Source organism: Dipodomys merriami, unplaced genomic scaffold (genome assembly GCF_024711535.1).
Source record: "Dipodomys merriami isolate MVZ:Mamm:240054 unplaced genomic scaffold, mDipMer1.0.p SCAF_6, whole genome shotgun sequence".
In the NCBI taxonomy this organism is placed as follows: domain Eukaryota; kingdom Metazoa; phylum Chordata; class Mammalia; order Rodentia; family Heteromyidae; genus Dipodomys; species Dipodomys merriami.
In genome coordinates, this window is record NW_027206179.1 from 66,633,593 (window position 1) to 66,649,967 (window position 16,375).

General features: G+C 38.7%; 2 protein-coding genes across 3 annotated transcripts in view; both read left to right on the top strand.

Moving 5' to 3' along the window:
* Usp12 (ubiquitin specific peptidase 12) overlaps positions 1 to 16,156 on the top strand; it is a 95,546-nt gene extending 79,390 nt beyond the window's left edge. For both annotated transcript variants that reach the window (XM_070003078.1, XM_070003077.1), the window contains exons 5-9: positions 3,008 to 3,084; positions 3,199 to 3,282; positions 10,736 to 10,933; positions 11,797 to 11,875; positions 12,996 to 16,156. In XM_070003078.1, the coding sequence (XP_069859179.1) occupies positions 3,008 to 3,084; positions 3,199 to 3,282; positions 10,736 to 10,933; positions 11,797 to 11,875; positions 12,996 to 13,097 (540 nt within the window). In that variant the 3' untranslated portion in view covers positions 13,098 to 16,156. The remainder of the gene's footprint in view (positions 1 to 3,007; positions 3,085 to 3,198; positions 3,283 to 10,735; positions 10,934 to 11,796; positions 11,876 to 12,995) is intronic.
* LOC138813554 (superoxide dismutase [Cu-Zn]-like) lies at positions 3,515 to 4,226 on the top strand. The gene has a single exon (XM_070001977.1). It carries the CDS (start codon positions 3,552 to 3,554, stop codon positions 4,011 to 4,013), a length of 462 nt encoding a protein of 153 aa, XP_069858078.1. The 5' UTR covers positions 3,515 to 3,551; the 3' UTR covers positions 4,014 to 4,226.
* Positions 16,157 to 16,375: the final 219 nt, after the last annotated feature.

The following is a 16,375-nucleotide window of genomic DNA, read 5'->3' on the forward strand; positions in this document are numbered from 1 at the left end:
TGAGCCACCAGCACCTAGCAAGATACAACACTTTAAAAGGAGAAAGTGATATCAGTCATCCTTGCCCTAAAGTGTTGGAATATTTATAAATGTAACTTGGAAGGATACTGATCTTTCCAGCTATTTTTCTCTAAATCCTTCTGTAGTCTGTATTTTCAGGTATGTTCCCAAGAATTAAGCATGATTTGAGAATATTTAAGTCTAAGACATTATCATACAGTTTGAGTAAATATGATAGTGCCATGTCTTTATCAAAGTAAGCTAGGGGGATAGGACCTAGTACTTCTCTAGTGTGAATATGTATCATTTAGTTTTTAGTATTATACAAATGTTTAAGAACCAGCTATGCCAGGTGCAAGATGAGAAGATTAAGACCTAAGTCTGACCTCAAGATGCTGACTGGGTAGTAAAGACTGGCCAACCAATAGTCCCAACACAGTAATGTCACACAAGTCAGATGGGAATGGGAGTGCTGGGAAGGTGAGAGGTGGGCTTCCTAGAAATCTAGAGCTTGTATTTGAGGAATCTTGTTTCTGCAACCCACTCTTGCACTGATCTCTATTCTCTGAAGGTTCCTTCCAGAGTTCCTTTTCAGTCTCATTCTTTCGCTTTCCTTTTTCCATTCTTTAGTTGCAGTGTTCCCTGGGGTCTCATTGTATGTTGTTGCATCATTATTCATCAGGAGGATTGTGTTCCATTTTTATTGTCACATGTACTGATGAATCCAAGTCTGTATCCAGTTTAGATGTCTTCCTGCGTTTTAGACTTGGATTCTGATAAACTGGGTATGATGTGACAGGAGGATATTTATTATTAGCCCAATGGCAATCAGACATGCTCAAAACCACTTTGTGTGTGTCTTGGTCCTGGGACTTGAACTCAGAGCCTGAGTGCTGTCCCTAAGTTTCATTTGTTCCAACCTAGTGCTCTACTGCTTGAGCCACCTCCATTTCTATCACAACCACTTTGTTTTGTTTTGTTTTGTTTTTGGGTCTGGTCGTGGGGCCTGAACTCTGGACCTGGGCGCTGTCCCTGAGCTCTTCAGCTCAAGACTAGCAATCTACCACTTGAGCTACTGCGCCACTTCCGGCTTTTTTTTTTTTTCCTGCTTATGTGGTGCTGAGGAATCGAACCCAGGGCCTCATGCATGCAAGGCAAGTGCGCTACCACTGAGTCACCTTCCCAGCCCTCACAACCACTTTTTAAAGTGAAACCTTGCTTTACTTTGTGATTACCTGATACCACACAAGTATAAATTGAAACAGCAACTCAGGCAGCTGCTTACAGCTTACTCTACCACTTCCAGTTTTCTGGTGGTTAATTGGAACTAAGAGTTTTATAGACTTTCCTGCCTGGGATGTCTTTGAACCATGATCCTCAGATCTTAGCCTCCGGAATAGCTAAAAAAAATAGCCGCTGGCCCTTTTGTTTTGTTTTGTTTTGAGACAAGATCACTCTACTAGCTCAGCCTCTTCTGAAAGCTAGAATTATAGGCATGAGCCATCATGCTTGACCCAGCATGCCATTTTTTCTTTTGTTTATCCTACACGTAAGTCACTCTGATCTGATTGTAGCTACCTCTGCCCTAATGATCCTTGTCACCCTATCAAATTCCCTGCTAACTTGTGCTAATTATGTTTTCTTTAAATACATCATAATCTCTTAACTGTCTCCAGATTGTTTTCTTTCTCCATCTTTTTCACTGGAATATTTGGGACCCAGATGGTATTGTGGTGGAACCTCACCTTTGTGAAAGTTTCTGTTCGAAGTTAGAACTAAGTTAATGTAGAAATGAAGCTGTCAGTCACTCAAAACCCCTTCATTTGTCTGTAATATACAGTCTACACAGTATTCCTGTTTATTCTTACTTGTCTAGATGTGTACAACCTTATAATCTGTCACTGCTTTATGGTGCTGAGCTTATAAGTGATGCAATATTGAAACAGAAAAGCATTTGTGAACTGTGTAGTCTGTGATGAGAGGCACAGGGGAACAAGTTATGCATGTCATGTGTCCTGTTGCATACTCACCCTGGGAACAGACCACTAATCAGCTAGGGAGATTTCTGCCTTAAGTTCTGTCCTATTGCAGTTCAAATAAGCAAGTAATAACTACTTTTTAAAAATAAGATTTACTTTTTTTTTTTTTCTGTGTCCGGTAATGGGGCCTGAACTCTGGGCCTGGGCACTGTCCCTCAGCTCCTCAGCTCAAGGCTAGCACTCTACCACTTGAGCCACAGTGCCACTTCCAGCTTTTTTTTCTTTTTTGCTTATGTGGTGCTGAGGAATTGAACCCAGGGCCTCATGCATGCAAGGCAAGCACTCCCACCACTGAGCCACCTTCCCAGCCCCAAATAAGATTTTCTTGTAAATGAAAAGTTTATATTAGATGCGTTAGGAGAGATATAGGTTGGTTATAAAGATATTAATTTGGCATTTGGGGCTAAATTAATTGTTTTTTTAAAATTATCATCCATTATCTGGCCAAGGGGGAGATTTTATTGTGGTATTTCCATACATGTATGCAGTGTATTCCAACCTATCCTTTATCACTCTCCCTCATCCTTCCCCCCTTCCTAATGCAATTTCAGGAGGTTGCATTGTTCTATTTTTGTGAGGTCAACAATTTATTTTGACAATATCCATCCTCTTTCACTCTCATTAGCTCAGCTGCCTCTTGGTGGTACCCATGGAACTATTTTCCTAAGTGGTAAAACAGGTATGAGGTCCTTTGTCAAGCCTTCTCATTCAAGTTCAGCCTTAGTTTATGTACAAGTTCTTGTATAATACTACCTTTACCAGTGAAACAGTCAGATTTTTACATTGGTGTCTTACCTTTGTATTATGAACGTCTATTCAATGTCCTTTTAGGTAATCAAGTCAAACCTTTGCTCTTGAGGAAGAATAGTTGCTTGTGTATTACTGATAGAATGCATTTAATTCTGACATCTGCAAACCATGGTTTCTAATATTTACAGAAATTAAATATAATTCTCTTATTTTTACAGATAAGCAGCAAAGATGAAGATTTTTTAGATCTTTCTGTTGATGTGGAACAAAACACATCAATTACTCACTGTTTAAGGTATGCAACATTATCTGCCTTGAAACTTAATGATTACCTTTGACTTTGAATATTTTAAATGAATACATGATTTTTCTGGTAATACATAATGATTGTGTTTTGAATTTTGCACAGAGGTTTTAGCAACACAGAAACACTCTGCAGTGAATATAAATATTACTGTGAAGAGTGTCGCAGCAAGCAGGAAGCACACAAACGGTGAGTTAATAACCCTTCAGAATTTGTTAGGGTGTCTTTAGTCATGGAGGTAGGAGATAGGCTTTTCTAGCTGAACATGATCTGTGAAATTTTACACCGAGTAAAACTTTTTAGTTTCACCACCAACAAAGTTGAGGCTTGTTAAGTAGCAGCATTACCCAATGCTTTTTATTTAAAAAACAAAAAAACAGGGGTTGGTGTTGGCCTGTCCTGTGGTGTCGTATAACGGCTTCCTCCCGCCGTTTTCAGAAGCGCGTTGCGGGCGAATCATGGCGCTGAAGGCCGTGTGTGTGCTGAAGGGCGATAGTCTGGTGCAGGGCATCATCCACTTCGAGCAGCAGGCAGATGGGCCAGTTATGGTACAGGGGACTATTACAGGATTGACTGAAGGCCAGCATGGATTCCATGTCCATCAGTTTGGAGATAATACACAAGGTTGTACCAGTGCAGGTCCTCACTTTAATCCTCTATCCAAAACTCACGGTGGGCCAGAAGATCAAGAAAGACATGTTGGAGATCTGGGCAATGTGACTGCTGACAAAGACGGTACAGCCAAAGTGTCCATCAAAGACTCAATGATCTCACTCTCAGGAGAGTGTTCCATCATTGGCCGCACTATGGTGGTCCATGAAAAAGCAGATGGCTTGGGCAGAAGTGGAAATGACGAGAGTAAAAAGACAGGAAATGCTGGAAGTCGTCTGGCTTGTGGTGTAATTGGGATCATCCAGTAAACATGCTCTACCATGTGGTTTTCTGAGTCCCAGTAACCCATTTGTTACCTTGCTAGCTTTAGGAATTTAACCCGATAAACATTAAAGTCTGTAATCTTAAAAGTGTAATTGTGTTGACCTGAAAAAAATGGCTTAAGAACTTGTAATGAGAACTGATTTATGGTCACTTGGAAGATTTGTATAGTTTTATAAAACAATTAGAATGCGTTTGATACCTGTATTTGCCAGATTACTTATATATGGGTATTAAGCTGTTTGAATTTCATTTTCATTGAAGCCTATAAATAAATACCATATATGTCACTTAAAAAAAAACAAAACAAAAAAATAAATAAAGCAACTCCATACCCTGAGATGATTTTTCTGCAGATCACATAATCATCATAAATGAGTACAGATGAAATATTTGGCTTTATTTAAATCTTTCCTAGTGACTTAGAGACTTTTCTTTGTTAGTGAGGGGAGGAGTAAGTGAAAAAGGGTCCTTTACCCTATCCCAGTCTCTGCTGTTCTTACATAGGAAATTATCATGTGTCCTTCTATGTTATAAAGACTGGCTTGGGTGTCAAGAAATGGAATCACCACTACCTACTAACTATCATCATTGCGTTACTTTTTGTTTTGCAACAGTCTCAAACTCAGAGAAAAGTTTTGTGAACATCGTCAGGAATGTTCTTTTACCTTTGACCATTTTGAAAGTACATTGTTAATATGATAACCCATCCCTAGAAATGTTAGTCAGTGTTTCTTTTCAACAAGGAAGTTTTCCTGTTCCTGTGTCCATCCAAGTAAGGACAGTGATAGTGACATGCTGCTGTTCCCTCGGGTCTCATTCTCCTATCACAAAACAGTCTCATCAGTTCCTTTTTAGGAGCAGGGCCCAGTCCAGAAACACACGTCACATTTAGTATTTATGTCTTGTAAATTTGGAAGAGTTCCTCAGTCTTTCCTTGACTTTACTGATCATAACTAGGGAAAATCTCACTTTAGTGATTCTGTTACTTGAATTTGTTTTATATTTTCTCATGACTAGACTCAGACTTCCGGCTTCTTGCAGGGGCTGGGAAGGTGGCTCAGTGGTGGAGTGCTTGCCTTGCATGCATGAGGCCCTGGGTTCGATTCCTCAGTACCACATAAGCAAAAAGAAAAAAGCTGGAAGTGGTGCTGTGGCTCAAGTGGTAGAGCGCTAGCCTTGAGCTGAAGAGCTGAGGGACAGCACCCAAGCCCAGAGTTCAGGCCCACGACTGGACTCAAAAAAAAAAAAAAAAAGAAATGCTTCTTTCAGAAGTGGTGCTGTGGTCTCCTGTTAAGTAGCACATAATCATGTGCCAGTGTGTTGAGCATGCCTGGTTCAGTGATTTCCTAGAAGGACTCGTAGTCTGCAGCCAGGCACACAACTAAGAGTTATTACAAGGAAAAGAAACAGCACAGTCCACAAGCCCAAATCAAGGCAAACTTCCAAGAGTTGACTCTTCCAGCAAAGGCACACAGATACTTAATTCCTGTAGTATGGTGGCATCATGGAAAGTGACAATATAAACTCAGTGCCCAATCACAGAGGTACCTTCTGAATAGCCTACACCAAATCCCAGGCTTCCGGAAAGAAACCAGGTGTTCAGCATAAAGTGTATTGTTAAGTTTGTGCACAAGGAGGTATCTTTAGCCCTTTTTGCTCTGGGTATTTTTTTGAAATAGCTCTCACTTTTTGCATAGGCCAACCTGTATCATAATTTCCCATTTACATTTTCTACTATAACTGGTATGACAGAGACATGCACTCAGCCGCTTGTTTTTGTTGAGGGTGTGGGTCTTTTTTTTTTTTTTAAATTGCAAAAATACTGTACAGAGGAGTTACAATTACATGGGCAAGATAATGAGTACATTTCTTATCAAGCATTGTAGCCTCCTCCTTTGTTTCCCCCTCCCATCCCTTCCCACCTTCCCACCTTCCCATTCTCCCCCCACCCAATCGTTCCCCCTCCCCCCCGCAGGGTGTGGGTCTTTTGTTTTTTGTTTTTTTTTTTCCTTGCTTGGGCTGGCCTGGAATTACTATCTCTCTGACATTGAACTTGTATAGCAAGAACATGCCACTCTAGCCAGCTATTGGTTGTCATGGGGGTGTCTCACAAACTTTTCCCCTGGGCTGACCATGAATCCACTATCTTCCTGATGTCCATCTCTCAAACAGCTAGAATTACAAGTGTGAGCCACCATGCTTGATTGTTTTGACATATGCTAGAGATGGAGTTGTCTAATCTTCTTGCTTACATCCCACTCGATCACCTTCATGGCCTTCCCACACAGTTGTAGCAGGCCCATTTTATGTGTGCTACAATTAATCTATTGGACATCTTGGTTCAAAAGAACATGGACCCTGGGAATGTGGCTTAGAGGTAGAGTGCTTGCCTAGCATTCATGAAGCTCTCTGGGTTCGATTCCTCAGTACCACATAAACAGAAAAAGCTGGAAGTGGAGCTATGGGTCAAGTGGTAGAATGCTGGCCTTGAGCAAAAGAAGCCCAGAGACAGTGCCCACGCCCTGAGTTCAAGTTCCAGGACTGGCAGAAGAAAAAGAAAAAAGAAGAACATGGATTCAGTCCTTAGAAAATTGTATGTCTGGGTGGTTAGGACTGCTAAGGATGCTAATAAGTTCCTATGTGCTTATGAATATTCAGTGCATTGTTCCAGAGCTTGCAAGTTAGTATCCTCTTTGTTTAGCATAGTTTATTTTTTAAAGTATAGGAATTGGAGTTGGAGATTTAGTTCAGTGGAAGAGCACTTGCCTGGCAAGTGCAAGGCCCTGAGTTCAGTCTTCAGCTCTGCAAAAAAAAAGGGAAAACTTAGTTTAAAAATGTTTTCTGAACTGCATGCTGGTGGCTTATACCTGTAATCCTAGTTACTCGGGAGGCTGAGATCTAGAATCAGGGTTCAAAGCCAGCCTAGGCAGAAATTCCAGGAAAGATGGGGGGGGGGATGGAGAACGAACAGAGGCTTGAACTCAGGCTCTGGGTGCTGTTCCTTAGCTTTTTTACTTGAGCCACAGCTCAGCTTCCTCCAGGAAATTGTCATCTGCAAGAAAGCTGGACTGGAGGAGGTAGGGGGTCAAGTATAGAGTGCTTCTTGAGAAAGCAGGCTAAATAGGCACTAGGTCCTACGTTCAAACCCAGACACCAGCCTCCCCCCTAAAAATTATAAGACAGTTTAAAAAAATTATAAGACAGTTTAAAGAAGATTTTTTAAAATCAATATTTAATTGAAACCACAATGTCTTCTTTTTGTTTTGTTTTGTGGTCTTAGGAATGGAACCCAGGGCCTGATGCATGCATAATTAGTCAGCTCATTTTAAAACAACTTTTTACAAAAAAATGACAGTGATACAGCTTACCTCCACACAAAGTTTGAATGGAAGGAAAACAAGAAGCCTATACAATCCTTGTTGTATTGGGGAATTGGGCGTTTTGAGCAGAAAATCACATTTTTTTGTGTGTGTGCCTGTGCTGGGGCTTGCACTTAGCTCTCTTTTTTCCCTTACGTCGGGCACTCAGCCAGTTGGCTCACAGCTCACTTCTGGCTTTCTTCTTTTCCTGGCTAATTGGAGGTAAGAATCTCACAGAAGCCTGGACTAGCTTTGAGATGCAGTTGTCAGATCTCAACCTCTTGAGCAGTAGGACTTGTAGGTATGAGCTGAAAATAACCTCTCTCTCTCTTTCTCCTGCCACAAAATAATTAATTTCACATTCTTGGCATGTGTCTTTATAAAGTCATCTAAGCATTTTTTTTCTCCCTGTGCCAGAGCATTTTGATATGAGCTAGTCTCATATCATCTTTAAAATATACGTCTAAAAAATGTGTTTGATAGGGGCAGGGAAGGTGGCTCAGTGGTAGAGTGCTTGCCTTGCATGCATAAGGCCCTGGGTTCGATTCCTCAGCATCATATAAGAAAAAAGAAAAAAGCTGGAAGTGGCGCTGTGGCTCAAGTGGTAGAGCGCTAGCCTTGAGCTGAAGAGCTGAGGAACAGCGCCCAGGCCCAGAGTTCAGGCCTCACGACCGGACCAAAAAACAAAACAAAACAAAAAAAAAAATGTGTTTGTCAATCTCATGTTTATGCCCATGAGTGTTTGATTTCTCTGTCGTAGATGAGTGTTTACCTCTAAGGAGGATCTCAGCAAAGTAGTCTTCCTTGTCTTCATGTGTATGCTGATCAAACATCATACTTCTTCCATTAACATTTAGATAATATCAGGACAATCATTTTACCATCAGTATTGTTCACACTCCATTGGGAGTTTTCAAAAGGATACTTGGTTGTTCTTTAAAGAGTATATTGTAGCAACTCTGTGTCAGTTTAGTCACTGGTATGATGGATTATTATATTTTTATATCCATACTTCCTTTAACTTAAATATACTAACTAGAAACTTTAATCAGTTTTATCCGAAGTTTGTTTTATAATTTATTTAAACATTTTCTATTTGACTGGAAGAAGTCTTCACTACATAAAGTAATTCTAGAAGTAGGTTTCTCTCTTGCTATATTTGAAATGTTATATTTAATTGATATTCAAGAAATGGAATTACTAAAACAGAGACCATAAGGACTGTCAATTTATATTGTTAGATTGCTTCAAGGATTGAATGTTTACTTCTGTTTTGACTACTTTTTGTCAAAGCCCAGATTAGTTGCATGATAAGCATTTTAAGAATATTAAGCATCCCATTAAAATGAATAAGAACGGAGATTTAATATATTACTATTGAAATGTTTTTCCCTATCATTAGAGGCAATGACTTCCTTCTTTCTACCCCCCCCCCCCCCCGCAATTATGGAAAGTTTCGCTCCATTGAACCTACATTCAATTCAGTTTTGCAGTGTTTGGCATGTATCATGCACCAGGCAGAATGCCTATAGAGGAATAAAAACAAAGAAGAGCATTTGTATTTGTCAGTAGTTCAAATTATAAATGAAGAAAAGAAATCATGTGACATTTTGTTTTGTGTGTGTACGCACCGTAGAACCTTGACATATTATGAAGTGAGTTTGTCAAATGCTGGTGGAGGATTGTAGAGAACTGTCATTTGTGCTGAAAGATACAACATTTGAGCTGAGCCTTACAGAGGAACCTTTTGTCTGCCAAGGGCCATTTGGATATTATAACAACATTACAGGCACTAAAAAATTATCAATACCGGCAGAAAGTCCACAGGAATCTGATAAGAAGCATACATGTCTGCCTTATCTTGTACATGATTCCCCAGCCCTTATGGTGGAACATGCCCATAATGGAAGCGAGAGTCTTAAGAAAGATTACTAGAGGACTGGGATGGTGGCTCAGTGGTAGAGTGCTTGCCTCGCATGCATGAGGCCCTGGGTGTTCAATTCCTCAGTACCACATAAGCAGAAAATGCCAAAAGTGGCACTGTGGCTCAAGTGGTAGAGCGCTAGCCTTGAGCTGCAGAGCTGAGGGACAGTGCCCAGAATTCAGGCCCCATAACCAACAAAATAAATAAATAAATAAAATTTTTAAAAAAGAAAGATTATTAGAATATAAAGGGCAGCCCATGTTTCACAGGTAAAAACCAAACTCCTAAATTTCCAAAATACTTTGTTCTTTTTTGAGCCTCCATTCATATTTTTTATGAACATATTTAAAACTCATAATATAATATTTTATTTGTAATGTTGAGAAATAGTCTATTTCATGCAATATATTTGCAGAGTTGGGCCACTTTTACTTCCTAAAGTTTGGTGAAAAGAATATGAAAATGTATTTAAATGTATTTAACAATGCTCGTCTTCCTTTATGAGGTCAAAATTAATCTTTGAATTCCAAGATAGTTACTTATTTTCTTTAGCATAGTTACCTACAATAAAATATTCCATTGTAGTATAAGAGGATTTTTTAAAAAACCTCTTACACAGAACTAAACCTTTTGGAAGGTAGAAGTTGGATAATATCATTTTTATTGAAACAGGTTCTCCATTCATATTTTTTATCCCTGGCAAACCTTAGCTGAATGGTCTTTGATACTTCTTTCAGTCCTCCATTTTTAATCTGTCCTTGTGCTATACAGGTTGGTAAAGCAAATGTGTTTGTCTTTTTTGTTGTTATTGTTGTGGGGCCTGGACGCTGCCCCTCAGCTCTTCAGCTCACTTGAGCCACAGTACCACTTCCAGTTTTCTGGTGGTTAATTGGAGATAAGAGTCTCACAGACTTTCCTGTCCAGGCTGGCTTTGAACTGCAGTCCTCAGATCTCAGCCTCCTGAGTAGTTAGGATTACAGGCATGAGCCACCGGCACCTGGCTCAGTCTCCATTTTTTAACTTCCAGAGGAATTAGCTGCTTATTTAAGGAACCCATTTTTTTCTTCCACTACTTTGTGGGTATCACATCTCTTTGGTCCTATTAGAAGAGGGGATCTGTGTTTGCAGAACATTTGACAAAGGCCTGGTGCCATTCATCTGTTTTGGAGAGCCCTATTGAGTTCTGTGTCAGATTATATGACTTGGTGGGGAGGTGGTAGATTTAATATGTTTAGAATGTTGTTTTGCCCTTATAAAAATAATAGAGCAATGCGGATGAGAAATATGCAAAACTGGGCAGTGCCGGGCTATTTAAAAAAAAAAAAGCTGACCATTAATTAGCTGTTTATTGGCTATCTTAAGATAAATCATTCTTTGAAGGACACAGTAGATGAAATTTTGTTTTCATCTTTATTTTTAATAGGATGAAAGTTAAGAAACTGCCCATGATTCTAGCTCTCCACCTGAAGAGATTTAAGTACATGGATCAACTTCATCGATATACGAAACTTTCATACCGGGTAGTTTTTCCTTTAGAACTCCGTCTATTTAACACTTCTGGAGATGCAACCAATCCTGACAGAATGTATGACCTTGTTGCTGTTGTGGTTCACTGTGGAAGGTAATTGTGGCACTGGGGACATCCTAGTGAATATTCAGAGTAGTGTACAGTGTGCTCATGAGTGGTTCCAATTTTTTTTAATTGAATTGGTTTGGTATTTTTGAAACTAGGCTTCAAAAACCATGTAACCAGGCTGGTCTGGAACTCACTTTGTAGCTCATACTCTTCCTGCCTTGACCTCTCAAGTATTTAAAACTATAGACTTATGCCACTATACCAGGAAATATATCTTATTACTATAATTATAATAATAATAATAATTATTATTATTATTGGGGTGCCAATCCTGCAGCTTGAACTCAAGGCCTGGGTATTTATTTATCCCTTAGCTTTTTTGGTTAAGGCTAGCACTCTGCCACTTGCGACACAGCTCCACTTTTGGCTTTTATAGATAGTTAATTGGAGATGAGAATCCCACAGACTTTCTTGCCCTGGGTTAACTTTGAACTACAATTCTCAGGTGTCAGCTTCCTGAATAGTCAGGATTACAGGTGTGAGCCACTGGCACCTGGCCAGGATATGTATCTGTGTGTGTGTAAATTTGTAAAGTAAATTCAGACAATAAAATCATTGTGTAGTGAAAACTTGTAGTGGGGAGCATACAGCCTTTACTGACTGCCTGGAATTTCCTCCTTTTAAAGCTCTAAAACACTGTGTTCTTTTCTTTCCCCTTAACTTTGGGAATGTGTACTGATTATTTGATATTAAAATTGAATGCCATTCAAATTAGAGTAGTTTTAACTTCTGGGGGGAATACCAGGTAAGGGATATTTTTTTGTTACAATAGAAGATGGAATTTAAAGCATGAAAATGATGTATTTAAAAATACAGTATTAACTGTACTTTTTCTTCTTTTATTTCAGTGGTCCCAATCGTGGCCATTATATCGCAATAGTTAAGAGTCATGATTTTTGGTTGTTGTTCGATGATGACATTGTAGAAGTAAGTGGTTTCTTAATTTTGCTAAAGCTGTGTGTCTATTTGCCCTTTTTGTTTTCACTGTTATATGACTTCATTTTTTAAAAATGTTTTTCTTTTTTTTCTCGTTCATATATGACTAATGGTAAGTATTTGATATGTCTGAGGGGGGGTCTTTAGATTGTATTCAGATTTCTGCTTTTTCTTCACAAACCTGGAGGAAAGAAACAAGGGAAAACTTTCCAGAAAACAATTATTGTTGTTTAAAGGCCTTCCTCATTTTAAAAAGCATTATTGAGCTGTTAAGTATACCTCTGGTATAGCAGTCTTGTTCAGAACTTGAGATTTTAATTACATGAGTATTCATGTGTACATGTGTGCATCCCCACAAAACACACACACACACACACACACACACACACACACACACACACACACACTTATAATCAGCCAGGTGTCTTCAGTATTCAAGTGGCCTCCCTCCCTCCTCTTCCTTGGTCAGCACTCAGCTCTCCCCATATCTACCCTCCATCTCTTGAAATCTGCTATTTTGACTTTTTTTTAGCACTATGAGAAATTTTGTCTGTGTTTGAATATAAATAGACTCATACAGTGCCTTTTGTATGTGACTCATTGGTGCATTTTTACTCATTAGTACAATATATGATTTATTACCATTGTTGCCAGTAATAGTTGCAGTAGTTCTCTTTCATTGCTTTGTAATTTTCTGTTTAATGAAATTAAATAGTGAGAATTTGGGTTTTGTCAGTATCTTTACTCTTACAAGCAAAAATGCTTGATTATCATTGTGCAAGTCTTTTGTTGGATATATACCCTCACTTTTCATGAATGTACATTAGGTTAGACCACTGGAAATAGTCCTTCTTGCAGGTCCAAATGATTGACAGTATGTTTCATATGGTTCAACCTACACCTCTAGGTAGGATTGCTGGATCAAGGGGGGTTGTACACTTGGCTTTGGAAGTGTTGTTCATCATTTTTCCAAAGTAACTATACCATTCACTTTCCCATCAACCATGTAGGAAATTGTTTGTCTCATGCTTGCAGGTACCTGATATTGTCAATCTGTTTAAGTCATTTTGATGACTTGATAGTGTACTAATATTTACATTTTGCCCCACAGAAAATAGATGCACAAGCTATTGAAGAATTCTACGGGTTGACATCAGATATCTCAAAGAACTCTGAGTCTGGTTACATCCTTTTCTATCAGTCTCGGGACTGAGGGAGAACCGTGATGAAGAGATACTTCCTGCCTCATTTCTTCTCTGGTTATTATGGAAAGGATCAAGCACTGATTTCTCGTGAAAAGAGACATGCAGGAAGCTCAGGGGGCAGTAGCACACTTTGCACACAATAAAGCAAAGACTATGGATTAAGGAGCCCTTCCTATCATGGTAGTTGATTTATTTGCTCAGGTATCATGCTGTCTGTGCAGTTCCATACAAGGAAGTGAAATCAGATACCAGCTCCTCTTGTTATTGGCACGCATTTTCTCTTTATTAATTGCACCAATAATGATTTGAATTCCTTGGGAGGGCAGTAAAACGAATTGGAATCTGTGCTAGTTGATTGATAATGGAAGGAGATTATGCCGAACACACTGCGTATATGTTGCCCGTGTTCAGTATGTATAAAGGCATATTCAGTGGTCTTTTCAAGCATAAACCAGAAGTACTTTTGGGCCCAACACTTACAGTTGCCTTCCTGATGTTTTAAAACACACACACACACACACACACACACACACACACACACACACACACACAACTAACAAATACTAGAATCCAGTGTCAGGAAGACAAATATGTTTTGCTTCTCTGAAGAAGCTTATAATAATATACAGTATATGTATATGTAGGGAACAATTGGTCAAAAGTGGCTTTTTGTTTCCCCAAGGGGAAAGACTGGCTTTGTAATTATAATTTTTTTCCTTATTTATTTTACTTAAAACTGGTAGAGTCTAAGTATTGTATGAAGTGCCCATGATTTTGTCAGTAAATTTTAGCATATTTTTAGTAGTTTCGTTGGCTTAAGTGGTCCTTTTGTTTTGTTTCTCTTTTTAAGGTAGATTTTTAATTCTATCTGAAATCACTAAGATAACCATAAAAAAATTGCAATGAGAGGAGGTAAATATTGTTTTTTCAGGAGGAACTGATATCTCTGGCTAAGTAGTATTTCTTTTGTCATATCATAGTTTAAAAATTCAGATATTTTTATTCAGCTTTAATTTTAGTAAAATGAAAAAAAATTAAAATTCCCTGTAATTGTTGGAATGATAAAAGAAATTCTGGTACAGTGGTAGCATACCATCTTTAGAATTCTTAAGTACTCTAATGTTCAAGTTGAACCATGCTTGGAAAATTAATGTCATTGCAGTTATATTATTTCAAATGTCTTTACATTTTACCTTGGAAAAGAAGTCATGTATACATCATAACCCTTACAGCCCAGGTAGTAGCTAAAAGCCTTTTGAAGATAACATTTTGATGAAGTAGACCAGACATCCAAAACAGAAGGGTGTTGAGAAATTGGAATTCATGTTTAGGACTTTATTCTGTTGAGGATTTGAAGAAATAATATATGTAATGAGAGATACATGTAAAGCATTGTAGTTGACATTTTCTTGTGCACCAGTAAAGTGGTCTGACTGTGGCCAAGTGTAACTCATAGAAAGTAACTGAAAAGTCATTTTTAAAAAAGTAGCAATCAGGTATCCTATCAGACTTTTTGCAGTAATTCTTTTTTTGTTAATTCTCTAAAGGTATTTTGCTAAAACTACGTACTATGGAAAACAAAAAGAATGTGTTTTTTGTGCTGCTATTATTAACATTTATTATCTGTATCTTTTAGCTCAGGAAATGACTTCACCTATTTGTTCTATAACCAGATCTTTAACAGGGTCACTAGCTCATTGGGCTGCTTAGCCAGATGTCCTGGGAGAAAATTATGATATTTCAACCAATTTCTTCTTAAAAGAGAGTTCTTAAGCCTAGCCCTGGCTGGAGTTGTTTTGTACAAATCATACACGGCTTGCCTGATCTCCCAGCAGCATTGACTCATAACAAGAGAATCACAACCAAGAACGTGGGGAGTGGGGGCAGTGACTTGCTTGGCCTGAAGCAGATGTCTCATAGTTTCGAGCTGTGTCCCTACAGCTGTACATGCAGAGCAAAAAGGTAAAGAGAGGCAGAGTCAGGCTGTGACACGTGTAAGAAACATAGATGAAGTCATTGGCATAAAGGTACAGGATAGAAATACTGTGTTGTGTTTATTTGTACATTTTTGCATTTTAGAAGATCATTCAGAAAAGACCAAGTTAAATTTCATATTGGGGCAGGTTCTACCTAGCATTGGCATGGAGTTCCATGGTGGTTGCCCTGTGCTCACCCACAGTTTCACAGTAAGACTCATCAGGGGAGGGGACAACGGGGTGATGGTTTTAAATTGACTTTTTACTCTTAGTGATGGTGGATCTAAGTAAAACACTTTGAATTTTATCAGAAACTCAGTATAGTTTTAAAACATACAGGGTTGGGGTTAGGGGGGTGGGGTGGGAATATACAGGTATATAGTAAGTAAGATCAGTGGCCCACACAGAGAGCATTCCCTGGGTGCCATGGTTGGGCTGTGATCAAGTGAGTGGCAGGTTCAGGTTGTAAATGAGGCTGATTGCTGTATAACTATGTACATGTTTGTTGGGATAGCGGTCCCATATTTTGTATATTGGAATAAGAGTTTCTATGAATTATCGTTAACTAAAAGTAAATATTCTAAAAATAATTATGTCCTGCTTCTAAGTCACATGGCTTCTGTCTTGGAAATTTTACCTGTAGATTATTTGACAGGGGTCAGGAGGCTTTAGGAAAGGGAAGAAAGGAAATGTTCTCTATGGGTCTTGTGGCCTCAACCATCAGTATATAGGGTTTTGTTTTTTTTTCTTTCCTTGGTGGCAGAAAGGCTTCATTTTCATAACATACTACTCTTGACACTTTCTTTAAAGATACTTTTCATTGAAGATTCTCTCATGAGGTATTTGGCTGGGAGCTGGGAGGCTAAGGCGCTTGAGTCCTGGCTCTTCAGTGAACTTAACTGTGTGACCTTGGGCAAGTCACTTAACCTCTCTGTGCTTCAGTCTCCCTGTCTTGTAAAATGGGAGTAATACCTACCTCACAGGGTTGTTGTGGGGATTAATTAGAGGTAATGTCTGTAAAGCATTTAAGATTCTTGAAGAAGGCGCTATATAAATACAAAATAATATCTATTAAAGTTGGTTTATTTGTGCTTGTGTGCTTTATGTATTTTTTCACCTTTTTGCTTAAAACATTTGCAAATTAGAAGTATAGATTTTAACTATTGTGTTGCTACGTTTTTGTATACATTATTCTTTTTTCTTTTTGTGCTTGTCCCGGGTGCTACCCCTGAGCTTTCTTCTTCTCCCTTCTCCCTTCTTCTTTCTTCCTTCTTCTTCTTTCTTCTTTCTTGTTTCTTCTTGCTTCTTCT